General features: G+C 49.2%; 2 protein-coding genes across 3 annotated transcripts; both read left to right on the forward strand.

Annotated features, from left to right (window-relative positions):
* The first annotated feature begins 1,422 nt into the window (after positions 1 to 1,422).
* Positions 1,423 to 9,692, forward strand: THEM5 (thioesterase superfamily member 5). Its single transcript, XM_066262116.1, has 6 exons — positions 1,423 to 1,651; positions 2,650 to 2,851; positions 4,764 to 4,902; positions 8,677 to 8,787; positions 9,082 to 9,206; positions 9,517 to 9,692. The coding sequence occupies exons 1-6, from the start codon at positions 1,529 to 1,531 to the stop codon at positions 9,549 to 9,551; spliced, it is 735 nt and encodes a 244-aa protein (XP_066118213.1). The 5' UTR covers positions 1,423 to 1,528; the 3' UTR covers positions 9,552 to 9,692.
* A 9,821-nt stretch (positions 9,693 to 19,513) lies between these two features.
* Positions 19,514 to 21,733, forward strand: C2CD4D (C2 calcium dependent domain containing 4D). Of its 2 annotated transcripts, none has more exons than XM_066255228.1 (2): positions 19,514 to 19,611; positions 20,585 to 21,733. In XM_066255228.1, the coding sequence occupies exon 2, from the start codon at positions 20,672 to 20,674 to the stop codon at positions 21,731 to 21,733; it is 1,062 nt and encodes a 353-aa protein (XP_066111325.1). In that variant the 5' UTR covers positions 19,514 to 19,611; positions 20,585 to 20,671. The 2 variants fall into 2 exon arrangements, with proteins under 2 accessions (XP_066111325.1, XP_066111324.1); XM_066255227.1 differs by having other exon boundaries at positions 19,550 to 19,611; positions 20,427 to 21,733.
* The last annotated feature ends 4,240 nt before the right edge of the window (positions 21,734 to 25,973 follow it).

The following is a 25,973-nucleotide window of genomic DNA, read 5'->3' on the forward strand; positions in this document are numbered from 1 at the left end:
ACTTTTAGTTTTTATTCTCACCCTGGTTTGATCACATCCAGGATACATTGCAACATATGAATGAGACTGCAAACAATCAACTAAGATAAAAGCAGGGTTTCTAGTCAAGTCGAAATGCTTTTTCTGCTCTGCAGCAGACTGTTCCTAAGCTTCATCAAACCTTGGCATCCTTGCCTTCATCAGGTTGTAGTTTGGTAAATAAGTAAGTTTGGCAAAAGCCGGCTGAAGAGTCAGAGGAGGGAGGCGCAGTCACATCGCTCCCAGGTCCACTCCATCGCACAAAGTGGTAAATTACATTCTGAATGATGATCAGGAATTGATGCTGGTCATTGTTAAAATATTTCTGAACTATCAGTATAAACAATGCAGTGAGTTTTTATCTTAACCCAGGTTTCTAATTGTCTAAGAAGTATGATATAAAGATAGTCAAATACAGAAATACATTGTTGAAGAAATGAAAAATAAAGGGACAAGACCTTTACATTTCCAGAGTAAATCAGTTTGATCTTTCAGAATTTGGCAAAATTATCATGACTATAATTCCACCTTTGCATATTCTGACCTTGAGAACATGCTTTAGTCTAGTGAACTAGAAACTGAGACTTTTACTTCAAAACTGGCAGTTTTACCTCAAGGAAGAAACACTACCAAATAAGTCCACAGCCTGCACATGCTAGCTGAGCACTCCTCCCCTCTCTCCCACTCAAAGCCACCTCTTTTCCAGGCTTTGCAGTGACAAAGCTTCCACTCCCCCGGTCCCCACCTCACCCCAGCATTGTCTGCTGCCATCATCCTCTCCCTGGGGTTCTCAAAGCATCCGAGTGCCCTTGCTAAGCTGCTTCCTCCCACGAGATTGTCTGTGCTCCCCTCCCAGACCTTCCCCTCCCCACCTATCCCTGCCGGACCAGCAGCTAGAGGCCTCCCTGTGTTAACCTTTGTTTGGGATAAAAGAAGGGGTTAACTAGGGCTGTGTGTTGGTTTTGTGAGGCCCAGAGTGGGAACAGAGCTTTCTGAGCAAGCATGCACTGTAAACTCGCTGGCATACACAAACATGCCACCAATACAACAAACAAACACCCTACAATCAAGAGACAGTCCTCCCTTATCTTTCTGGGAATTCTCTTGGGTCTCCCCAAAAAACTCCAGGGCAGCTCTCAAGCCTTTGTGTACCTCATACATTTCTTTATGCACTTTTTTCCTTCCTTAACAAATAATTCTTTCTGAACTCAAACCAGGCCTGCTATGCAATCATGCCCAGCAGCACCTGCCCCTCCCCAAGCACTGGGTGGGGCTTGGGAGCAGCTGAGGCCCAAGCACCTATGGGTGTTGTCTCAAACCAGCCTGGCCTTGTCTGATCACCTGCAGTGGAAGATTGCTAATGACAGTTTTGTGACAGGAGAGAGGCTTGAGGGCTGCCTGATCCAACCCCAGCCAAACCCAGCTTGCATGCAGCTAAAGTGCTCACTCACCTTGCTGCTTCCTCAGGAGTCAGCTGGCTGTCCTGTTGACCGGGTCCCAGTGCTCAGCCATGATGAGGAGAGGCTTCCAGTGGGCGGCAAGACTTGGCCACCACAGAGCCCTTCCGGGGGCCCTCCACATCCTGCCCGGATTCACTCCCTCCTCAGCATTTGGATCCTCTGTGGATTCCCTGGTGAGTGAGTTCCTGACTCAGCCAGATGGACAGACTTTCTCCTGGGAGCCTAGAACATAGGAGCAGCCCAAACCTTCTTCTCTTCCCAGATTGTGGCCCCGGGCAGGTGGGCAGTGTGTTGGGGAGCTATTTGATTTGGCAAAAGGACAGTGCTTTTGGAATACCAAGTAGCTTAGATAAAAAAAACTAGGACCACCAGGACACTTTTGACCTGGTCTGAATTTTGTGTGGCTACCCGGTGAATCACTTTATTCTTCTGGGACTCAGATTGCTGCAGCTGAGTTGGGACATCCCCAGACAGAGGACCCTGTGTGTGGTCTTGGCAAGCCCCTGGCTTACTGCTCACACTGGTGATTGGTGCAGGAGCATTTGATGCTATAGGGAACTCCCAGTCCTACAGGTTGTACCACAACTCTCTGGGCACACAAAACATGTTGCAGTGAAGCCACCTGGCAGGGACAGGCACACAGCTGTAAACAGAGCTGGAGTAGCCCCAGAGGTGAGAGGTGGTAACCACAGACCTCACCAACTGTTGTCAACGTCCTTGGGGAGACAGTCTCTCAGAATAGTTTCTAGTCTGACCATCAGCTCTCACACTCACAAGCTGGGCAGCCTGAGCAAAATTTCCTGAATTCCCCCATCTCTACAATGGGGTTACTACTAGCGATTCACAGCCTCGAAGAATAGCTCACGGGTTTTAAAACAGGATAGTTGCAATGCACAAACCATGAGCAGCATGTCCCTAACTGTCAGCCCCAATTCCTTTCCTTTCCTTATTCTGTACTTTAGGGTCCCCTTGCCCAGTCAGCTTCAAGGGTCCTCAAACCAAAACCTCAAGTCAAAAAGATGAGTCATTTCCCTCAAGTCAACACTGGCGGAAGGGATTAGGGAAGCCAAGAATGCTGGAGCAGAGGACTCAGGCCCTGCAGCCCACGCAGCAGGCGCACACCACCCAACCCCCGGAAAGCTGTCTAGTCTCCCTGATTTTTCTCACACAGGTCTCAAGGTTCTGCCTAGAGAAGACAGATTTAAAAGATTATGCCCTTCCCAATGCCAGCTGGTGTCCAGACATGCTGAGCCTGTACCAGGAATTTCTGGAGAAGACCAAGACCGATGGCTGGATCAAACTGCCCTCCTTCAAGTCCAACAGAGACCACATCCAGGGGCTCAAGCTCCCATCTGGGTTAGCAGTTACCTCGGGTAAGGCCTGGCTTCGGACGGCCCATCGGCACAGGTGTCCCAGCCCACTGCAGTCTCTTCAGCCAGCCCCTTTCCCTGTGTTCAGTGAAACTCACAAGTTCCCATCTAGTTCTGTCAGAAGTTCTTTTTGCTGCCGAACTCCCCCACTGTCTTGCTGCAGGCCCAGCCCATAGATCAGAGTATTCTTTCTGCTCTCCGGTTCCCCTCCTGCCACCTGCAAAGAGAGCGCACCCTAGCGGCAGCACTGGAAAACCGCCAGCTCAGCCCTCTGAGCATGCCCCCCCACACCGCCTCACCCCAAATTCTCCTCCCCCAACCCAAAAGGCCTTTGGGCTCCCTCCCCGACTGCCAGCCTGGCCCACCATCCTGCTCTATTAGACCCTGACTGCCTCTTCAGAAACACGCACCAATCACACCGATAGAGCTTTTCAGCTCGGTCTTTCTTATGCGTGTGTGTGTGCCTGTGTGCCTGTACAACGTGTTCTTGTCTCTCGTCCATATATATGGTTTCCTGCCCAGTGATGCAATCCTGGTATAGTACACAGATTGTATAGGGGTTTATGGCACAAAAAAATGCAGAGGCACCAAAATAATTTTTAAAGAATTTGGTATCTGTCTGACCAGGCAGTGGCACAATGGATAGAGCATTGGACTGGGACGCAGAAGACCCAGGTTCAAAACCCCGAGGCCGCCAGCTTGAGCTTGGGCTCATCCGTCTTGAGCACAGGCTCACCTTCTTGAGCACTGGCTCACCAGCTTGAGTGCAGGGTCGTTGGCTTGAACATGGAATCATAGACATGATCCAGTGGTCGCTGGCTTGAGCCCAAAGGTTGCTGGCTTGAAGCCCAAGGTCACTGGCTTGAGCCCAAGGTTGCTGGCTTGAGCAAGGGGTCACTCGCTCTGCTGTAGCCCCCCCACCCCCGTCAAGGCACATATGAGAAAGCAATCAATGAACAACTAAGGAGCCACACGAAGAATTGATGCTTCTCATCTCTCTCCCTTCCTGCTTTTCTGTCCCTGTCTCTCTGCCTCTGTCACACACACACACACAAAAAAAATATTTGGTATCCATCCAAAAGGATATGGTTGTAATTGTCTTGGCAGGAAAAATCAGAATTTTGATGGGCTTTTCTGCACTTATTTTACTGTTTAGCATTATTGTTATTTTGAATTTCTATATGTGAATTACATGAGTTACTTTTTTTTTTTTTTAGAAAGAGAGAAACAGGCAGGAAGAAAGAAAAATGAGAAGCATCAACTCATAGTTGCAGCACTTTAGTTGTTCAATGACTGCTTCTCATATGTGCCCTGACCAGGAGGCTCAGGTTGAGCCAGTGACCCCTTACTCAAGCCAGCAATCTTTGGGCTCAAGCCAGCGACCTTGGGCTTCAAGCCAGAGACCATGAGATCACATCAATGATCCCACACTCAAGCCAGTGACCTTGGGATCATGTTGATCTTGCACTCAAGCTGGTGAGCCTGCGCTCAAGCCAGATGAGCCCATGCTCAAAGCCAGTGACTTCGGGGTTTCGAACCTGGGACTTCAATGTCCCAGATCAATGCTCTATCCACTACACCAACACTGGTCAGGCATCAGTTGCATTTTTAATTTTCAATGTTTAAAGTCTGTTCAAGTCTTGACTGGACCTTGATCCTATCACCACCCTCAGTCAGGGAACTACCTGAGTGTTTTTCCCTCCAGTGAGGGCTCCCTAGGGACAGGGCTGTGCTTGTGGTCTCTGATTGAAGGTTCCCTGAGGGTGGAGCCTGAGTGTCCTCTGGTTCTCTGCTTGACGCTGTACCTGATTGAGGGCTCAACCCATGGTGCTGAATGACTGGCCTGCATCCTGAGCAGGCCCCGTGCCCTTGTACACTCCCTTCCTCAGCTGTATCACTGCCCATCTCTCCCCAGACAAAAGTGACTGGCGCATCTTCACCAGGTGCATCCAAGTGGAAGGACAAGGCTACGAATATGTCATCTTTTTTCACCCATCCAAGAAGAAGTCTGTCTGTCTTTTTCAACCAGGCCCCTACTTGGAGGGCGCCCCAGGGTAAGACTACAGGCAGGGCTGAAGTGGACATCCTTGGCTGCTTCTTAGGCTTGGCTCAGGTGGACCAGGCACACACTGGGCCCTGGGGACGTACCTCTCCATTAGGAGCTCTGTAAGGGTGGGGGAGCACTGGACAGGAAGGACGTCCAGGTGATCTGGTCCAGTCTCATTGTGCAGATAATTACTACCTGCCAGAGTGGCTGGGAGGTACAATATTATGGGCCAATGTGTATGTGCTCATGAGCCATAAAGCACAATATAGCTGTTATACACCATCTATGCACAATTCATGTTTTACCCACAGGCAGACTGAGACACACAGAGGTAAGGTAACTTACCCTCCTGCAGGAATTGAGACTCCAAGCCCATTGCTCTCTTCACGGTACTCTGCTGCCTCCAGACTTGGAAGAGAGCTAGGAAAGAACCCTCTGGACATAAATACATCCATAAGGGAAATCAGGCTGACCCTGAGCCTTTCCTAAGGCCATTGAAGCACCAAGTCCATAGTTGTCTGCCTTCTCCTCCATCTCTGTTCCTGCTCTGGACAGTTACTAAAGGCTAGTGGTGGTGCTGCAGTTCCTGCAAGGGAGAGAAAGGAGGGATAAGGAGCAGCTATAGGATCCCAAGGCCAGAGGACCCAATTGTCATTCAAAGAGTTCAGTAGACCCTGGCCGGTTGGCTCAGTGGTAGAGCATCGGCCTGGCGTGCAGGGGACCCGGGTTCGATTCCCGGCCAGGGCACACAGGAGAAGCGCCCATCTGCTTCTCCACCCCTCCCCCTTTCCTTCCTCTCTGTCTCTCTCTTCCCCTCCCGCAGCCGAGGTTCCATTGGAGCAAAGATGGCCCGGGCGCTGGGGATGGCTCCCTGGCCTCTGCCCCAGGCACTAGAGTGGCTCTGGTCGCAACAGAGCGACGCCCCAGAGGGGCAGAGCGTCGCCCCCTGGTGGGCATGCCGGGTGGACCCCGGTCAGGCGAATCCCGGTCGGGCGCATGAGGGAGTCTGTCTGACTGTCTCTCCCCGTTTCCAGCTTCAGAAAGAAAAAAAAAAAAAAAGAGTTCAGTAGATGTCAGCACCTCCATAGGTAGAGGGTTCAGATTGCAATCCTTGGTCACCTTTGTCATCTCAAAGGCATCTTCCATGAAGACACTGGAGGACCAGTTCAGAGCCCTACAGCAGTCGGGAATCCTCTCCCTTTGAAGGAGAAAACTTCAAGAAGGCAGAGATAAGCTAGCTTTTATTTAGGGGCTCATGGAGATGGGGCAGGAGAGGCAGAGGAGGATCCCCCTCTGAGAGGGTCCAGAGAAGAGATTACTACTGAATTAGAAAAACCCAGTTCAGTCTGTCTCCTATGGAGGAAAACCCAGTTCTTTCCTATTGTGTCTTTCTTCCTTGTGTGTCTCCTGTGCTACTCACACAGAACACTTCACTTCTGACATATCTGGTCACCAAATGTGTGTGTCCCCCACAAGAAGGGACTCCAGCTGGGTGTCCTATAATTTAACTCAATTCTGACACTGTCTTCCTGGAAATAGTGTCAATCCCACAGATTACGGGCTCAGTCCCTCAAGACTGCCCCCACTTCAGATGCCAATTGCAAGTAATAGGTCCCCAGGTTACTCACAACTTCTGTCTGATTTGGCTACAGATTTGAAGTTCCCCCAACCCTTTCCTCAGTTTCGATTAATTTGCTAGAGCAGCTCAGAGAACTCAGGGAAACACGTTTACTAGTTTACTGAAGAACGGGATAAAGGATACAGGTGAACATCAGAGGAAGAGACGTGCGGGGCAGGGTCTGGGAGGGTCCTGGGTGCACGAGCTTCCGTCTTCATGGACTTGGGGTGCCTCACCCTCCCAGTGTGGTGGTGCTAGCCAACCTGGAAGCCCTCCGAACCCCATGCTATTGGGATTTTGTGGAGGCTTCCTCACGTGGGCACAATTGATCATTAACTCCATTTTCAGTCCCTGCCCCTTCTCAAGAGAATGGGGGGGGGGGGGGAGGCTGAAAAATTCTAAACTTCTAATTACAGCCTATTTTTTTCTGGTGACCAGACTCCATCCAGGAGCCATCTGTCTAACAAAAGATTCCTATCCTCCCAGGAATTACAAGGGTTTTAGGAGCTCTGTGCCAGAAACTGGAGGCAGAGACCAATCTATAAGTTTTCTATTGTCTCACAAGTACCCACCCAGCCCCTAGGCAATAGGAGAGGTGGGTTACTGGCTGGCCCAGGGCTGCCCCACAGAACTGACACAGTTGCCTGTGGTCCCTGCTGGCCCGGAGGATGGCGAGGAAGAGCTGCAGGTCTAGGTTCTTTGACACCAACTCCTTTGTCCTTTTTCCCAGCGCTTTGGGAGGAAAGTGACTAGAAGTGTGTGAGATTTTGTAAGCGTTATCTCATCTTATCTGATGAGGTAGGAATTACTTTTATTTTGCAATTTATAGTGGTAAACTAGGGCTCAGCAATGTTTAGCAACTTGCCAAGATCAAACAGGTAGTGCAAGGAGGCACACCAGGTAGGTGTGGTGCCAGGCCCTCATTTCAGGAAGACTGCTGGTGACAGGAGTAGGTTAACCCATGTGGTACAGCGAGGACAGGTGACCTGGTCCGTGGAGAATCAGAATGGTGCTTCTGAAAATCAGAAACTTGAATCTGTGTTGTGTTACCTGCATGCTAAAGTCGGGTACCTTTCTATTTTCTCCAACTTACCTACAGTGAAGTAGCTTTGGCGTAAAGCTCAGCTTGCATAAAGAGAATGAGTTTTATGCACTTTAAATAAAGCAGGTGCTCGCCACCTCGCTGAAGGGGACCCTGGCTTCCCAGGCAGCACAGCTCAGGAGTCCATCTTGTCAGCACTTTATGGATCATAAGTGACTTTACAGGTCATGAGTTGGCTTTCACAGTTACCGGCCTTGAAAACGTGGGCTCAGCACTGACCACAGTGACTGGTGAGGTAGAGCTGGCCCAATCCTCAGAAACTAAGGCAAAAAAGTCGGGCGCTTTCGCATCCCCTGTGTGAGTGCATCTTATCTTTCTTTCTTTTTTAATTCAGTGAGAGAAGGAGAGGCAGAGACAGACTCCTGCATGGGCCCTCACTGGGATCCACCCAGAAATCCTACTGGGGGCGATGCTCTGCTCATCTGGGGCATTGCTCCATTGCTCCCCAACCAAGCTCTTCCTAGCATCTGAGGTGGAGGCCATGAAGCCATCCTCAGCAGCCAGGGGCCAGCTCACTCCAATCAAGCCATGGCTGCAGGATGGGGGGAGAAAGAGAGAGAGAAGTGAGCAGGGGAGGGGTGGAGAAGCAGATGGACGCTTCTCCTGTGTGCCCTGACTGGGAATCGAATCCAGGACATCTACACACCGGGCCGACGCTGTACCACTGAACCAACCAGCCAGAGCCTTGTGCACCTTTTCAAAGTCTAGCAATTGCAGGCTGGTCCGATGGTAGTGGGTTATCAGAACTTATTAACTTAGTGTCAAAGTCTAGCAATTGCAGCCAGCAATTAGATGATGAATCAGAAAAAATGTTTTTCTATTAATTTTATCAGGAAAAAAAATCTTTTTCCTGGTGAAATAAAATAATTGTACCGGTGGTTGCTAATACATGCTGAAGCAACAAATGATTTTGACTGATTTGATCAGATAGGATCCAGCTCTGTTTCCTTTCTGTTCCTGGGGGAGGGAGAAACAGGCGGTTTCAGCTCAGGGTGAAGGGAAGGCCGCCCAGGGAGCCGGTCTGCCCAGAGCTGCAGCCTTGCTCCCCACCCCCACCCCAGGTTTGCCCATGGAGGGTCCCTGGCAGCCATGATGGATGAGACCTTTTCTAAAACTGCCTACCTGGCTGGCGAGGGGCTATTCACACTAAGCCTCAACATCAGGTTCAAAAAGTAAGTACAGATGCTCACGGTGCTGTCCAAATTCATGACCCTTTCCATCACTGAGGGGGTGACCATCCTCGGCATTTGGGGTGCAGGAGCCCTGCCTGTCACTCGCCTTCCCCAGCCCACTCTCGGAAAAACCTCTGCCATCCAACTGTGGTAGCTGGCAGGCAGGCCATGAGCCTAGCGCCACTTATGTCCTTGAAGCAGGGTGGGATGGAGAGAAGGATTGGGGGAGGGAGGGGGAGGGGATGAGGGCCAGGAGTCCACGTGAGGGACGGGCTAAGCCGCCTCTGCTCCCAGCTTGATCCCCGTGGGCTCTCTGGCTGTACTGAACACTAACGTGGAAAAGATTGAGGACCAGAAGCTTTATATGTCCTGCGTCACACAGAGCAGAGACCAGAAGACAGTCTATGCTAAGTGCTCAGGTAACGAGGTCCTTCAGCCCCAGGCCCTGTCCTGTCACCACCAGCCCAGAACAAGTGGAAGAAAGAAGGCTGAGGACCCAGTCCCAAGCTGGGGTCCCTCTTTGCAGGCTGGGATTGGTCACCTGCAGTAGACATGGGTGAAATGAGGATAAGGTCAACTAGGATTGTTTTTCTATGTGTGGGTTGCCCCATCTGTGCCACAGGACAGGACTCAGGTACTGGGAACTGGATGCCCATGCTCAGAGCGCCCCACCAAGCCCCTGCCCTCTCTGCCCTCATTCCTGCCACCTGGCTCACCATTCTCTTGCAGGTGTTTTCCTTCAGCTGCAGCTGGAGCAGGAGTAACAGTCACTCTGCCTTCAGGAGAGCCTACCTCTGACAGTCCTGCCTGCCTGGGACCCACCACGGGGCAGGGAGGGCAGGGAGGGCTCCCCAGGGAAGCACCTGATGAACTGAGGGAGGGCACTTTCCTCTGAGCAAATAAAGTCTCACAGCCCCATTCTCAGCCCAAGACCCTTCTTTTTTGTGTGTGACAGAGACAGAGAGCAGGATAGATAGGGACAGACAGACAGGAAGTGAGAGAAATGAGAAGCATCAATTCTTCGTTGTGGCATCTTAGTTGTTCAATGATTGCTTTTTCATATGTGCCTTGACCGGGGGCTACAGCAGACAGAGTAACCCCTTGCTCAAGCCAGCGACCTTGGGCTCAAGCTGGTGAGCCTTGCTCAAACCAGATGAGCCTGCACTCAAGCTGGTGACCTCGTGGTTTCGAACCTGTGTCCTCCACATCCCAGGGCAACACTCTATTCGCTGTGCCACCACCTGGTCAGGCAGCCCAAGACTTTTCTGTAATTGAAAATCGAAATCCTTCCAGGGCTTCCCACACACCCACCTTTCCAGTCAGTACCACTACAAGAGATGTACTGAGCCCCCGCCAGGCACCGGGCGCTATGGGAGGCACCAGGAACACAGCGATGAGAAGACGGGACCCCTGGCCCTGAGGTCACAGCCGTGGCCAGGCGCTGAGTGCACAGAGCGCCCATCACTTCCCCCTCCCCCCTGGCTCCTATGGATGACACATAGGGAAAGGAGTCCATTCTACTCTAGGAAAGCAATCACAGAAGGCTTTCTAGAGGAAACTGTTCTTAAACTGAGTCTCAAAAGTTAAGCAACATTCTCCAGGCCAGCAGGGGACAAAGTATACTCCAGGCAGAAGGCAGAGTAAGAGCAAAGGCACAGAAGGGGAACGAGCCATGACCTTGGAGAACAAAAAGAAGCTGAGTGGGGCAGGAGTTTATGGAAAGAGAAGTGGACAGGAACAAAGGCAGGTCACAGAAGCATTCCTAAACCCTGCTGTGGAGCTTGAACTCTGTCTTGTAGGCAACAGGGAGGTTTGACACGGTTTGGGCTGAGAAAGACATCAAATTTTGTGTTCTTAGAAAGCTGGCTCCGGTGGCAGTAAGAGGTCAGCAGGACTGAAGGTGGGAGTCTGGTTAGGAGACCACTGCAGGGCTCCAAACTTGAGATGGGAAGGGCCTGACAGGGCTCAGGGCTGAGAAGATGAAGGACGTGGGAAGTGCTACAAACAATAGCGTGCAGGACTCTGCCATTACCTGTATGCAGGGGATCTGTGAAGGCGACTCCGAGTTTCTGGCTTGGTGGTTCTAAGTGGCATGATTAGGAATCCAGATGAGCAGGTGTGAGGTGGGGGAGAGAACAAGTCCAGTGTCACGTGCATTGAGCGTGAAGTGCTCATGGAACTTTCACCACGTGGTGAGTCCCAGAAAGAACCTGAATATTGTGATTTAGAGCTCGAAATCGATGAGCCACTGATTTCATTTGTAAGTCATCAGTATGAAAACTGACATGGAACTCCTGGGAGTGGATTATGCACAGTGAAGTGAGGGGGCGGGGGAGTGATGGTAAGAGGAGGAGAGAGGAAGGAAGCACAGAGAAAGGGGTCAGAGATATAAATATTAATCACAAGGCTTAAAACTGGAGCAGAGGCCCAAAGGCCCGTGAAAGAGGCAAAAACAGGACAGGAATGACCATTCTTACAAGGGTGAGTTCAGCCGTATCAAATGCTAAAGAGAAGGCAAGGTAGATGAAAAGTGAAAAGAGGCCTTTGGATCTGGCTGTAAGGAAGGTGGTGGTCTCCTTTGCTAGGAAGTGGGAGCGAATCCAGATTATGGGAGATAAAAAAAAATGAGTGGGAATGACAAAGTGAATTTAGATGATTCTTTCTAGGAATTTTTGTTGTTGTTATGTTATTTAAAGAAAAGGGTTTGAGTATATTTATAAATTGCTTTGGAAGGAGCCAATGGAGAGAAGCTGAAATGCTAGGGGAGAGAGGTGTCATCCAACAGAATAGCTGTCTGGTCTTAGAGACGGATCAAGAGCACACTGGAGACAGGAGTCATGGGAGAGCATCAGCATGATTCTGGGACCAAAAGGAAGGAGTTGGGAGGGTACAGTGGATGGGAAGTTGGAGAGATTCACCCAAGAGCACCTTGACTTCCTCAATGAAAGAGGAGGCAAGACCGTCAGAGGGAAACGAGGTCTGGAGGAAGGACAATGAATTGGATAAGTCACTGTGAGGATCAGGAAAACAAATTGACCGAGTACATATGGGCCGAGCATGCTAAAGGCCCGGTTGCTGGTGGAAAACAGGTGCCTGGAGTGGCACTAACTTTGGGGAAAAGGAAGGTGTGAATCAGCTAACAAGACCCCAGGGGCACTGGTGGATGAGTCAGTGGTATCTGTGGAGGAGAGGGGTGGGAAACTGAGCAGCTTCCTCGAGGACGGGCAGGATTCCATCAAGGCCAATAGGTGGAGGTGATGCCCAGGAAAATGTCAAGGACGAGAGAAGTTTTACCAAAGATTGAGAGCTCCAAGGGACACGTCATAAAGCATTTTGTTATTAGATATGGTAAGGCCAAATGACCTTTCCACCTCCACAGCCTAACCTTTGTCTTTTTTTTTTTAAGACTTTATTTATTCATTTGAGAAAGACAGAGAAGGAGGGGAGGAGCAGGAAGCATCAACTCCCATATGTACCTTGACCAGGCAAGCCCAGGGTTTTGAACTAGTGACCTTGGCATTCCAGGTCGATGCTTTATCCACTGCTTCATCACAGATCAGGCTAACCTGTGTCATAAATAGAATGTGCTTCTCACTCACAAAAGTCCAGTTGGTGGTGTCTAAGAGTTATTCAAGAATCAGACAAAAGTTCTGCCATCTCGAACACATGATTTACAAAGTTATCCTGGGTACTGACATCCAGAGAGAAGACAGAATTACAAGGAAGGTGTGTGAAGGCCAAGCCTCAAAGTGTTTCCATTGGCCTGAACTCAGTCACTAGGCCCTGCCAAACTGTAGGGGAGGTTGGTTGGAAAATATGGCCTAACTCCATTTGTAGAAGAAAGGGAAATGGGTTTGGTGAGTAGCTATCAGCCACTGCCTCAGTTTGAGAGAAGGGTCGGCAGAGGAAGAGTCTATGTCTAAACCCTTATTCTAGCAAGTGAAGAATTCAAGTTCAAGCCTAAGCTGAGGTTCTAGGATCTGGGGCTAGGGCTGGGGCTGGAGTGGATCTAAGAGAATGAAACCATTTGTGGCATCTAACAGGGTCAGAGACTTGTGCACAAAGTCAGGAGTAATGGGGAGGCAGATGGATCAGATTTTCTTCCCAGGAACTAGACCACGGGCTTCCCAAGCTGTCAATCTTGAATAACAGGCAAACAACTGGTGAACATGGATATGAAAGGGCCTTGATCCAGTACCCTCCAAAAGCCAGACACATAGCAGAGGCCATAGCCAGAACTCTTGTGGCAAAACCAACGCCCTAAAAACCCCTTTCTCCTTTCACAGTTGCTCTTGATAATCTGTTAAACTCAGAGTCTAAATCAGGGGTAGTCAACCTTTTTATACCTACCACCCACTTTTGTATCTCTGTTAGTAGTAAAATTTTCTAACTGCCCACCGGTTCCACAGTAATGGTGATTTATAAAGTAGGGAAGTAACTTTACTTTATAAAATTTATAAAGCAGAGTTACAGCAAGTCAAAGCATATAATAATAATTACTTACCAAGTACTTTATGTTGGATTTTTGCTAAGTTTGGCAGAATAAATCTTTATAAAACAACTTACTATAGTTAAATCTATCTTTTTACTTACACTTTGGTTGCTCCGCTACCACCGACCATGAAAGCTGGAACGCCCACTAGTGGGCGGTAGGGACCAGGTTGACTACCACTGGTCTAAATCATTGTATATCAAAAACTTGATTATCCTTTATTGGTGATCAAGAGTGTCTAATCTTCATTTAAACATTCCCAAGAGAAGAAGGGAAATAAATTTCATCCTCCTTATGCAATGAAGAAAAAGAAGAAAAACAAAACAAAACCATATACTTAAGCTTCCATATTAAAGTAGGTTGAGTGCATTCTGGCAATTCTCTGCTGGGGCCAGTTTCTAAGAGAAACAGGCATTAGCGTGAAAACCTACAGAGGCTCTCAGGCAAGGCCCACAGCCAGGTGGGGAGTGGCCGCCTTGACTGGATAAGGCCAGGTGGGCAGGCAGGAATCTTGATAAGGAAAATAAGGTCATCAGCTATTGGAACAGTTCTTAGTGTCTGGGACTTTGACAGATGCCTCTCCCATCCCAAAAAGCCAAGTACTGCAGCTTTCTAGGCAGAAACAAGAGGGGTTGCTGCCTCCCCACTGAAAAAGCCCATTCTGATGTGTAGTGCATTCATCTGTAATGCAAATACTGCAGAGGTAGATGGGGTGGAATCCAACAGGCCATCTGAGCTAGGATGGCAGCTTATTCTGCTTGAAGCGATGCATTCTTCAGATGCCCAAGTCAAATGTCAGGAGTAACTAGAATGAATATAGCAATTATAAGAAAAACCAGTTCAAGAGAGCAAAGGACACCAGTAGCTGAGACCAGCTCTTAAAGACGGAGCTCCTAAGGCCTTCCTGGATCAGAGGCCATAGAGCTAGGTTATTTATCACAGGTGAGGACCCAGAGCTGCAAGACACAGTCTATCACCAAAACCATCACCTGAAAGCACCTGCTGTGAGCATTGGTGGCCAAGGTATGCTGCCTGAGTCCGCCATGCAAGGCCATGGGACAGACAGCTTAGCAAGACCCAAAAGCCCAGGGAATCTTGTACAGTTGCTGCCTACCTGGAGGAAAGGTTTGTCCTCTCTCTCTGCCCTTTCATTTGGCTTGAACCTAGAAAAGCACTCTATAATGCCCAGTCCTCTAACTGTTCTTTAATACAGTGGTACCTTGAGATACGAGTTTAATTCGTTCTGTAGCCGAGATCATAAGTCAGTCAACTCGTATATCGAACAAATTTCCCCCATTTAAAATAACTGAAATAGATTTAATCTGTTCCAGCCCTATGAAACATCCCCAAACCATCCTAAATTATGAAAAAAGACATGTTTTTAATTAAAAAACACACATGTATATATACTTTACCAAAGCATAACAAAATATATGAAATAAAAGAAAAAAGTGTTATTTAGTACTGTATTCTTACCTTGGAGACAGATGAGTGCAGCTAATGGAGGTGAATGGCGGAGGAGGAGGGAGGGAGGAAGGGATGCAGGCACTGTAGACACGTAAACTAAAACTGCACTTTCTTAACACTAAATGTAAACTAAAACTGCATTTTCTTTAAACAAAACTAAAACTGCACTTTCTTCACTTAAAATGTAACCACAAAAACTTAATTGTAAAAAAAATGCACTTTCTTAACTTTAAACTTAACCTAAGCTTAACATTACATATTTTTCATTTAATCATCACCTGTTTTTGCCTTTTTGGCTGCACTTTCAGCACTTTCACTTGTAGGACTTTTGAATAAAAATCTATCCAAAGAGATTTGCTTTTGCCTGCCTTTTAAAATGTTATGAAAATGTGACAAACAAGTGTCATTAAAAAGTGCTGAAATGACCAGTTGAAACTTTCTGAGTATTTCTTTTCAGTGAAACTTGCAAGCTTCTCCCACCTTGCCAGCATGTCTTTAATTTCACTTGTAGAAATCACTTCCTCCGACTCTGCCCCCTCCTCACTACTAATCTCTAGCAGAAGCTCCTATGTTGTATCATCTGTAGCTCCTTCAACTCCTCAGTTGAGAGTTCCTCCTCATGTTCCTTGATGAGCTCCTTTACATCACCCTCATCTACCTCCAGACCCATCAACTTTCCAAGGGACACAATTTCCTCCAACGCTTCTACCTCGGTCTCAGTCTCTAGTTTGAATCCCTCGAACTCCCTGTCTGCAACAACATCAGGCCATAACTATTTCCATGCCGAGTTCAAGGTTCTTCTTGTAACCTTTTGCCATGCCAAGTCAATAATGCGTAAACATATCACAATGTTGTAATCTTTCCAAAACTCTCGAAGGGTTAGAATTGTATTCTCAATCACCTCAAAGTAGCTGCGGAACAAGTGCTTCGTGTAAAGCTTTTTAAAGTTGGAAATAGCCCTGGCCGGTTGGCTCAGCGGTAGAGCGTCGGCCTAGCGTGCGGAGGACCCGGGTTCGATTCCTGGCCAGGGCACACAGGAGAAGCGCCCATTTGCTTCTCCACCCCTCCGCCGCGCTTTCCTCTCTGTCTCTCTCTTCCCCTCCCGCAGCTGAGGCTCCATTGGAGCAAAGATGGCCCGGGCGCTGGGGGATGGCTCTGTGGTCTCTGCCTCAGGCGCTAGAATGGCTCTGGTCGCAATATGGCGACGCCCAGGATGGGCAGAGCATCGCCCCCTGGTGGGCAGAGCATCGCCCCATGGTGGGCGTGCCGGGTGGATCCCGGTCGGGCGCATGCGGGAGTCTGTCTGACTGTCTCTCCCTGTTTCCAGCTTCAGAAAAATGCAAAAAAAAATGCAAATAAATAAATAAATAAATAAATAAATAAATAAATAAATAAAGTTGGAAATAACCTGCTGATCCATAGGTTGCAAGATTGAAGTCGTGTTGGGTGGGAGGTAGAGGACTTTCACGAATTTGAACTCATCGAGAATGTCATCTTCAAGACCAGGTGGGTGGGCTGGAGCATTTTCAAGGATTAGTAATGCTTTCATCGGGAGTTTATTTTCTTGAAGATATTTCTTCACTGCAGGACCAAAGACAAGATTTACCCATTCAATAAAAAACTGCCGCGTAACCCATGCCCTAGCATTGGCATGCCACATAACCTGCAGTTTTTCGTTAAGAATCAAGTCTTAAAGGCTTGAGGATTTTCGGAATGATACCCTAGCAGTGGCTTTACTTTACAGTCACCGTTAGCATTTGCACACAATGCAAGGGTCACACGGTCCTTCATGGGTTTATGACCTGGCAGCTTCTTCTCCTCTGCGGTGATGAAAGTCCTCCGGGGCATTTTTTTCCCAAAACAATCCTGTTTTGTCACAGTTGAACACTTGTTGGGGGATGTAGCCTTCCTTTGCGATAAGCGCAGCAAAACGTGTGATGTACTCCTCAGCTGCCTTACCGTCAGCACTCGCAGCTTTGCCATGCCTCACCACCAAGTGGATGCCAGACCTCTTCTTGAAATTTTCAAGTCAGCCGTGACTTGCCTTAAATGTATCTTCTGCTGCCTCTTTTGAGGTTAATGGTTCTTTCTTCTTCAAGTCACCATAAATAATACATGCCTTTTTGCATATTAGTCTCCATCACTGTATCTCCTGCCAGTTCTTTCTCTTTCACCCACACCAGCAGAAGCTTCTCCATTTCTTCATGGATATTTGTCCTTAATTGGGACAGAATTGTAATTCCTTTTGCTGAATTTGCACTTTTGATAGCATCCTTTCGTTTAAGGATGGTACAAATTGTAGATGTATTGCAGTCGTACAGCCTTGCCAGTTCAATCACTCATACACCACGCTCATGTTTTTCTATTATTTCTTGCTTTACTTCTATCAACATCATTCTCTTCTTCTCACCACTGTCCTTTACATTCACTTTCTTCAGCCCCATGATAGCACACAAAAAAAGTTAGTAAAAAAAATGCAAAAATGATGCAAGAACGAGTACAGCGCACGAGATTTGACTTGATTCTGCAGGTAACACGTAAGAAAGAATGAAATGCTGGTGTTGTGCTGCCGATAATGGACCCGTGCGCCAACTAGCGGCAGCTTCCAGAATCACGACTCATATCTCGGAATTTCGCTCAGATCTCCAAAAAAATATGTACTGAGTCGCAGCTAGTATCTTAAAAAAAAAAAATTGTATGTTGATCTGCTCATATCTCAAGGTACCACTGTACCAGCAAAAATAAAGAAGGTCGGCCCTGGCTGGTTGGCTCAGCGGTAGAGCGTCTGCCTAGCGTGCGGAGGACCCGGGTTCTATTCCCGGCCAGGGCACACAGGAGAAGCACCCATTTGCTTCTCCATCCCTCCCCGCGCCTTCCTCTCTGTCTCTCTCTTCCCCTCCCGCAGCCAAGGCTCCATTGGAGCAAAGATGGCCCGGGCGCTGGGGATGGCGCCTTGGCCTCTGCCCCAGGCACTAGAGTGGCTCTGGTCACGGCAGAGCGACCCCCCAGGAGGGGCAGAGCATCGCCCCCTGGTGGGCAGAGCGTAGCCCCTGGTGGGCGTGCCAGGTGGATCCCGGTCAGGCGCATGCGGGAGTCTGTCTGACTGTCTCTCCCTGTTTCCAGCTTCAGAAAAATGCAAAAAAAAAATAAATAAATAAATAAAATAAATAAAGAAGGTCATCTGTGAAGTTCTTGAAGAGTGGCAGCAATGGTTCTGGAAGAAGTCAGAAGGTGGCACTCTAGGTCCTCATTCAAGGGAGCAATTCTGCTCAAATCCGAAGACTGCCAGAGAATAAGAAAGAACAGTGCTCTTTGAGATAGATTTGGATTCTAGTCTCGACTCTGCCACTGTTTGACACATGATTTCCTTCTGGCTCTGTTTCCTGCTCTGTGAAACTAAGAGGTTAAATAAGGTGACTTCCAAGTTCATTCCAGGTCTGATACCTATTGCTCTAATTTAGGTCAACTCCAATCCTCAAGTATCAGATGTCAAAATAATCATTTCGTCTGTTTCCTGCATTTCACAATCTTTTTTGTTATTGTTGTTTGCACATTTATTGTCTGTCTCTCTCCTTGAATTCTTCCCCATTTTATCTACCCCTAGAACCTAGCACAGTGAATGAAGAAACAAAATGATTCAGGTATAATTCTGCTTAATATCATTAATTAATTCAATAAATTCTGGCTGAATACCTGCCTTGTTATAAGCACTATCCTTGAGTTGCTTACAGTATAATAGGATATTAAATTAATCACATACATACAGAGCAGGGCAAAAGTAGGGTTACAGTTGTTCATATGGGAAATAATACAATAACTAATAAATAATAATAAACTGTTTTGTGTACTCACAACTATAAACCTACTTTTGTCCTACCCTATAAATCACATAAATAAAAAATATATATATGGTCAATGCCATAAAGGAAAAGTATGGGGTGCTGTGAAATTATACAACTGAAGCCCCTAATTTAGATGGCAGGTGTCAGAGAGAACCTCCAGATTTGAAGAATGAAGAGGTAGTGCGATCCTAGGAGAAGAGAGAACTTATGCAAAGACCCCAAGGAGAAAATGAGCTTGATGCCTTTGAGAAATAAAAGGATATGTAGTAGGTATGCCTGAGTGCAGCTGATGATCTCATTTTGTCAGCAGTAGCCTGTGCTTCCTAGGATCTGCCTATGGGGAAGAGAGGAAATGGGGGGACATCCTCCATGCCTACAGTTTAACAGCCTTCTGCCAAGGATGAGGGGCACAGACAAGCCTGACCTGGACTACTGATGAAACCAGCTCTGTCCTCAGTGTCTCTATGTCCAGAAACCTTGAGCCTGGTCACTTTTCCTTGGGCCAATGTAATTCAGAGAACTAGTCACTACAAGTCACTCTGTCTGGGAGCTATTGGAATGGCCCCAGAACGCGACAATGGGGGCCAAGGCAGGATTCCAGTAAGGAGGATTTGCATAAGAGGTGATTTGTGTGGCAATGGCTGTGTGCTTCAGCTAGGAGGGCTGGGGTGGGGCTAGTGCTGCACAGAGGGATGGAGCCCACTGCACACTGATGGCCACCTCTTTTTTCACTGAAGCCCCTACCAACTCCAGCAGAGCCCCAGGCCCTGCAGAGGGGAGGAGAGGGCGAGGCTGGCATGCTACTAGAAACCTGGTTGGAGGAAGGAGTTAAGAAGTCCGGGCTGATGGCCACAGACACAGAGCGGTGTTTATCCAGGAAAAGAGGTCATACGTAGGCAACAGAGGCCCCTGCCAGCTCCTCCCAGAAGGACTGGACTGGGGGAGCAACGTGGAGAGGAAGCTGCTCCCCTGATTATCTGAACGCCTCCCGGCCAGAGGCCAAGACCCAGCGGCGGCCCAAAGGTAAGGCCTGCACTCTGAGCGCCCGACTGAGCCCGCCGTAGACTCAGACTCCCAAGCAGACTGTTGGAACACGCGCTCGCGGCGCCGCGGCGCGGGGGTGCGGTGAGTGCGAGGTGGCAGAGCCTCCGGGAGCCCGCTGGGGGTGGCGGAGAATCAATGCAGCCTTTGTGCTCCGTGGTTTCCTAGGGAAAAGGAGTGGAGAGGGGAGGGGCAGCCTAGCGGTCGGGCCCCGCCCTGCAGACTGGGGATGCCGTGGGGCTGGGAGATGGGGCGCCGACCTTCCGGGCTTGAGGCGGGTGGGATTCTGCACCCTGCGGGGTGCGACTACGTGGACGGACCGGGGTGCTCGCACGGCAGCAACCGGGTGTGCCGTGCGTCTGCTTCTGGCCTGGAGCAGTTCGGGAAGGGAGGGAGGAGCAGGAGGAGGCAGGTCGGTCTGCGGCCGAAGGACGGCTCAGCCTGGAGAAGCTTGCGGCGGGGCAAGGGGTCCAGGGGGTCCCTAGGGGCTCCAGATTAGACCTCAGAAGAGACCCCGAGTCTTCTGAATGGGTGGGGGGAGAAGAGGTCAGTGAGCCGGCTGAGGGCTGCAGTGTCTCTTCAAGGGAGAGTGTGTATGAACGGGGTTCAGGACCTGGGTCCCTTTTGCGACAAGTGGCCCTTTGATAAGTGGGTGTTACTCTAGTGTCCTGACAGGAGTCTAGGACTCTAGGGGGTGTGTTGGGCCTTCCAACTCTGACGTGGGTGCCGTCTTCAGTACCAATGGGAGAGCCTGTGTACTTGGAGGTCCTGAGGCCTGCATCTGAAAATGTGTCTAGCCCAGGACTCCCTCATGTCTACCGAGCCTCCAGGCTTCGCCTCCCGTGGTCTCTCCTGCTCCGTGCGCGCGTGGGCACCGGGCGAAGTGGCGTCGGCGGCCGGCCGGGTGTACTTGAGCAGCATCGCCCACCTCGGCTTCTCTTCTCTCCTCGCCCAGCCCAAGTCCCCAGACCTGCACTGAGACGCTGCGTTTGGAACCGTCTGTCCTCTCGGAATTCGCACGTTCGTCGCCCCCGCCTACCGCATGTGGCTCCTGGAGAGAGCTGGCTACAGAGCGGGGGCCGCGGAGCCCGGGGCCGGGCGGGCGCCCTGCAGCCTGTTCCCTAAGCGCCGCGGCCCGAGCCCGCCCGCACGAGCCTGTCCCAATGTCCTCACCCCGGACCGCATCCCTCCGTTCTTCATCCCGCCCCGGCTCCCAGACCCCGGCGGCGCCGAGCCCCAGGCAGGGCGCGAGGCGAGCGGACGCGGCCTCCCTGCGGCCTGCTCGCTGCCGCACCTGGCGGGCCGCGAGGGCTGGGCCTTCCTGCCGGAGAGCCCGCACACGCGCCGGCGCGAGTCCCTGTTCCACTCGCCGCCGCGCGCTCCGGCGGAGCGGCTGTCCCCGGCGCTCGCCCGGCTGCACGTCTCCGCCCCGGACCTGCGCCTCTGCTGGGCCATCGACAGCGACACGGCCTCGTCGCCCGACTCGTCGCCCTTCAGCTCGCCGCGGCCAGGCCCGGGCCGTGGCCGGCCGCCCAGGCCGCACTCGCTGTCCCCGGACGAGGCGAGCTCGGCCGACACCAGCCCGTACGCGCTCCGCCGCGCGGAGCCACCCCCGCCGCCGCTCTTCCACTTGGACTTCTTGTGCCGCCAGCTGCGGCCGACCAAGGACAGCGTGCTGCGCCTCGGGCCCCGCGGGGGGCAGCTGCGGCTCTCCGCCGAGTACCAGGCCGGGCCCGGGCAGCTGCGGCTGCGCCTGGTCAGCGCCGAGGGCCTGCCCAGCTCGCGAGCCGGCCCCGGGAGCGGTGGCGGCGGCTGCTTCGTGGTGCTGAGGCTGCGTCCGCGCGTCCGGCCGCGGAGCCAAAGGAGCCGCGTGGTCAGATGCAGCACCAACCCCATCTTCAACGAGGACTTCTTCTTCGATGGGCTCGGCCCGCCAGACCTGGCCGCCCACAGTCTGAGGGCCAAGGTACTGGATAGGGGCGCAGGGTTGCGCAGGGACGTGCTGCTGGGCGAGTGTGAGACGCCCCTTATTGCTCTACTGCCCCCGTTGGGTGGTAGGCTAGGTCGAGGGGCCTCCCTGGCTCTTGCCCATCTCAGCCTGTAGACTGAGACCATCTTTTCCTCAGGAGCTATCTGTTGGGTATGCAGTCCCCATTCCTTCCTTCCATCTGCCTGGCATGTATTTATTTTTGCTAATAAAATGTCTGTTTGTCTCTAGTGGGATATCTCCACTTATTGGCACCTTTCACACTCTCGGGTCTGCAGCCTACCCTTCTCCTTCTGCCCTGGCCATACCAGTATGGAAGAAGCTCATTCAGATTGAGTCGAAGCAGACCTGAAGTCGTGGTTCTCCACCTTGAAAGAGCATCAGAATAACCAGACATCAGAAACCCTGGTGTAATGCTGGTGGCTCAGGCCAGGCAGGTTCACACTGGATTCGGGCAGACTGTAAAGGAACTATGAAGTCAGAAAGCCTCGGGTCATACCCATTTATTGAAGGCTCGCAAGAACAGGGGAGCAGATAAACAAAAGGGAAAGAGCTAATAAAGGAAAATCTGCTATTCACAGTAAGGGCAAAGGAGCAAGGAAAATCACACCTCATGGTGGCAGGAAAGCAATCTGGGAGAATAGCCCATCTCTCCCGATTGCAAGCACCCATAGCCTTATATAGGCCATACACACATGGCACAGCCATGGACTCATGAACCAGTCAGGCAAAGTGCTTGCAGCCCATAACCCAGTGAGCAAGCCTAACACAGCTGCCTCACACCTGGGTAGCTTGTTCAATATACAGAGTACTGAGCTCCATCCCCAAGAGACTCTGACACTAGTTTCAGTAGATCTGAACTGGGGAGGACCTAGGGTCCCTGTCCAACAATGCCCCTACCCTTTCAAGGGGCCTTCCAATTACTGAGTCACTCCAGAAAAAGTTCTGTGGTAGAAACCAACATAAGCCACCTTTCCCTGTGGGTTCCTTGGGACTGCAAAGGAGAAATCAATGCTCCCTCACCCATCCACCTCCCTACTCAAGCCATTATCTGTTAAGAGAGATGAAATGTCTGTGTCTTAGGAGTGAGTGCCGTTAGTTGTCCCCTCTCTTGCTCGTCCCTTTCACACCTGTGCCACCCTGGGAGACCAAGTCAAAGCCCAGAGCCGTAGCAGCACTTGGGTACTGAATGATCAAGATATGATGTCCCAGGAACTGAGAAAAAGAGGGGGTCTTACCAGAGTGTGAGAGCTGGGGGATGCCAGGGGAGGGTGTGGAAGATGGATGAATGAATGTGTTTACCTCCTACCTGAATGTCTCTGACGTCAGCAGTGACCTTCTCTGTCTCTCCACCTGCTCCATGGAGCTGGTTCCTCTAGGCTCAGGCCTGGCTTAACGGAAGTAGGTGGGAGGCACTGGGCCAATTCAGCTTTTTTTACCCGCCTTCTTGCACCCTTTCTCATTTTCCACTGTGCCCTGAACCAGGGCCAAGCCTTCTGGATCCTAATAAACCTCAGCATGTGTAATGCTAGCACAGTACAAACACTTCTCCATTCACCTCAATCCCAGTTCCTTTTCCCTCCCTTGATTAGGTTCTTCCACTCGAGCCTTAGGCCACTGGTTCTCAAACTTTTTGAAGTCAGGGTGCATTTAAAATCCTACAAATAATTGTAGGTGCACTATATACAAATTTCTGAGAAATATGTTATAATAATTAAGTCAAATATTAAAGAAAAAATATAAAGTCCAAGTGTAATGGTAATTAAACAAATAAATACGACAAAATTAAATTTATTTTGACATTAAAAAACATTTTTAAATTTGTTTATGGTAATTAAACAAATAAATACGACAAAATTAAATTTATTTTGACATTAAAAAACATTTTGTTGTTACATTTTTTGAGTTATGCTTTTTAGAACTCTTAAAAAATAAAAAAATGACAAAAAACTTATCTTTTTATATATACAGATACATTCTTAGTAAGATTTAGTAAATTCAGCAGGTCACGGCACAAATGTGTTAAGTTTTTTCATTGTTGTGTTTATGAGAAACATGAGCCTGATGTGTTCTAGCTATGTCTTCAATGTTTGGGCATATATATGAAAGGCAAACTCTCATTTCCTCATCAATACATTGAAGAATTCCTCTCTTTTTATTCTTAATTGTGTTGAGGGTAGAAAATCCTAATTCACATAAATAGACTGTTGAAAATTATAGTAAAATGTTCAAAGTTTTTTTAGATATTGCCACATATTCTTCTTTTATAGAAATCCAAAAGGCTTCAAGTGTTGGGGACCGAAAAATCAACAGGATTTTTAGAGTTTGGATATCTAGGGGACAGAGGTGCTGGGAGCTGACTGTAAGCTGACAGTCTGCCCAACCCCCCACCTCACCTGCCTGATTGAGTTGCAAGGGGCTGTGCTTCAGTACTCGTCCTGCCTCCATGTTCCCCGGAAAAACTGGAAGGAAATTACTTCTTTGTATAAGGTTGTGTATGTTAAGTATTAGTGAGAGGTTTTCTATACGTGGTGGAATTCTTGAGTTGCCTTGGAAACTGTATGCTATTTCCACCTTGCCCAGCAAATAAAGAAGGTTGTGGCTAGGGCGGCAGCCATGTTTTGCGGCTCTGCTAGGGCAGGAGTTACTGCTGGCAAAGAGCTGTGGCTTCCTTCCGAAACTCATCTTTTATATGTCTTTAGTTCTTTATTTATATTCATTAATTTTGTACCGTTTCTGCTCGGGACCCTGGAATATACTTGTCGCGACACTCAAGAGACAATTCCTATGTTTAATCATCAATCCATGCCTGACCAGGCAGTGGCGCAGTGGATAGAGTGTCAGACGGGGATGTGGAGGACCCAGGTTTGAGACCCCGAGGTCGCCAGCTTGAGCACAGGCTCATCTGGTCTGAGCGAAGCTCACCAGCTAGGACCCAAGGTCGCTGGCTTGAGCAAGGGGTTACTCGGTCTGCTGTAGCCCCACAGTCAGGACACATATGAGAAAGCAATCAATGAACAACTAAGTGCCATAACGAAAAACTGATGATTGATGCTTCTCATCTCCGTGTTCTGGTCCGTCTGTCCCTATCTGTCCCTCTCTCTGATTCTCTCTCTCTCTGTCTCTGAAAAAAAAAAATCATCAATCCATGATCAGTGGATATAGCTACTAGTTCTTCTTCTTCTGTTAATGTTAAACCAAAATCACTTGAAGCTTCCATGAATGAGTTTCTAATCCAATTGTATTGTTCAATGTTAAGTGATGGAAAATGCTATAAATTAAATTCTGCCCGTCAGCCTTCAAGTCCTATTTTATTTACACTTAACTTTTGCTCACTTCCAGAATTAGATTCTTCAATATCACACTTCTTTTTGAGAAATCTATCCATTTTCTCTGGGTGCATTTATCTAAAAATAATATAATGATGTGTTAATAATAAATATAATAATGATGTGTTAACAAAAAGACTGGTATTTCCGTAATGAAATGGTATAATAGAGTAACTATATTTATTTTTATATCTGGGCACATGCCACGAACCAGCGCAGCTAGTAATTCCAGGTCCTGAGTGGGAATGGTGCAGAATTAAGAAAATAAGTGGAATTAAGAAAATACAGGGTCAGAAGGGCCTTGTAATTGCTGCTGGCAAGAACAAAGTACGCCCAAAAACCACATCTTGCTTTATTTATAGGGCAAAGTGAGGCCATTAGCAAATCTTAACTTTACACCAAACAAAGGATAGAAGAAAATTGCCTCCAGTCTTTCCGGGGAACATGGGGGGTAGTGTAAACAATCCAGCACCACAGCTTAACAGCCTTTTGCAACCTAATCAGGCAAGTGAGGTGGGGGTTGGGCAGACTGTCAGCTTACAGCCAATTCCCCACACCTCTGTCCCCCAAAAATCTAAACTCCAAAAATCCTGATGATTTTTGGTCCCCAACAGGCACGTATTTCTCTGGAATACCATAGGGCACACCTGGAAATCTTCTAGGGCGCACCAGTGCGCCCTGGCACACATTTTGAGAACCACTGCCTTCGGCCATTTAGGCCAGGGACATGGCTTGCTCCAGGTGTCCACCAGGTGGTAGCATTGACCAAACAATGATAAACGCTCCATCTATAAGATCACCAGGCAAAGAACTACTTACTGTTCCAATAACCTGTTAAGTCATTTATTCCTCCCAGCAACTCCCATGAGTGATCATACTATTGTGTTTCGTGTGACCTTGGACTTAAATCATCTATATAGTAAGGAGTAGAATTTGAACTTAAAGAGTCTGGCAGTCTGGGCTCTCAATCACTTCACTGTAATTATCCCTAACATGCCAGCTGCCACCTCCTCACCAGGTCACTCTAA

This window comes from Saccopteryx bilineata, chromosome 2 (genome assembly GCF_036850765.1).
Source record: "Saccopteryx bilineata isolate mSacBil1 chromosome 2, mSacBil1_pri_phased_curated, whole genome shotgun sequence".
NCBI classification, from domain to species: domain Eukaryota; kingdom Metazoa; phylum Chordata; class Mammalia; order Chiroptera; family Emballonuridae; genus Saccopteryx; species Saccopteryx bilineata.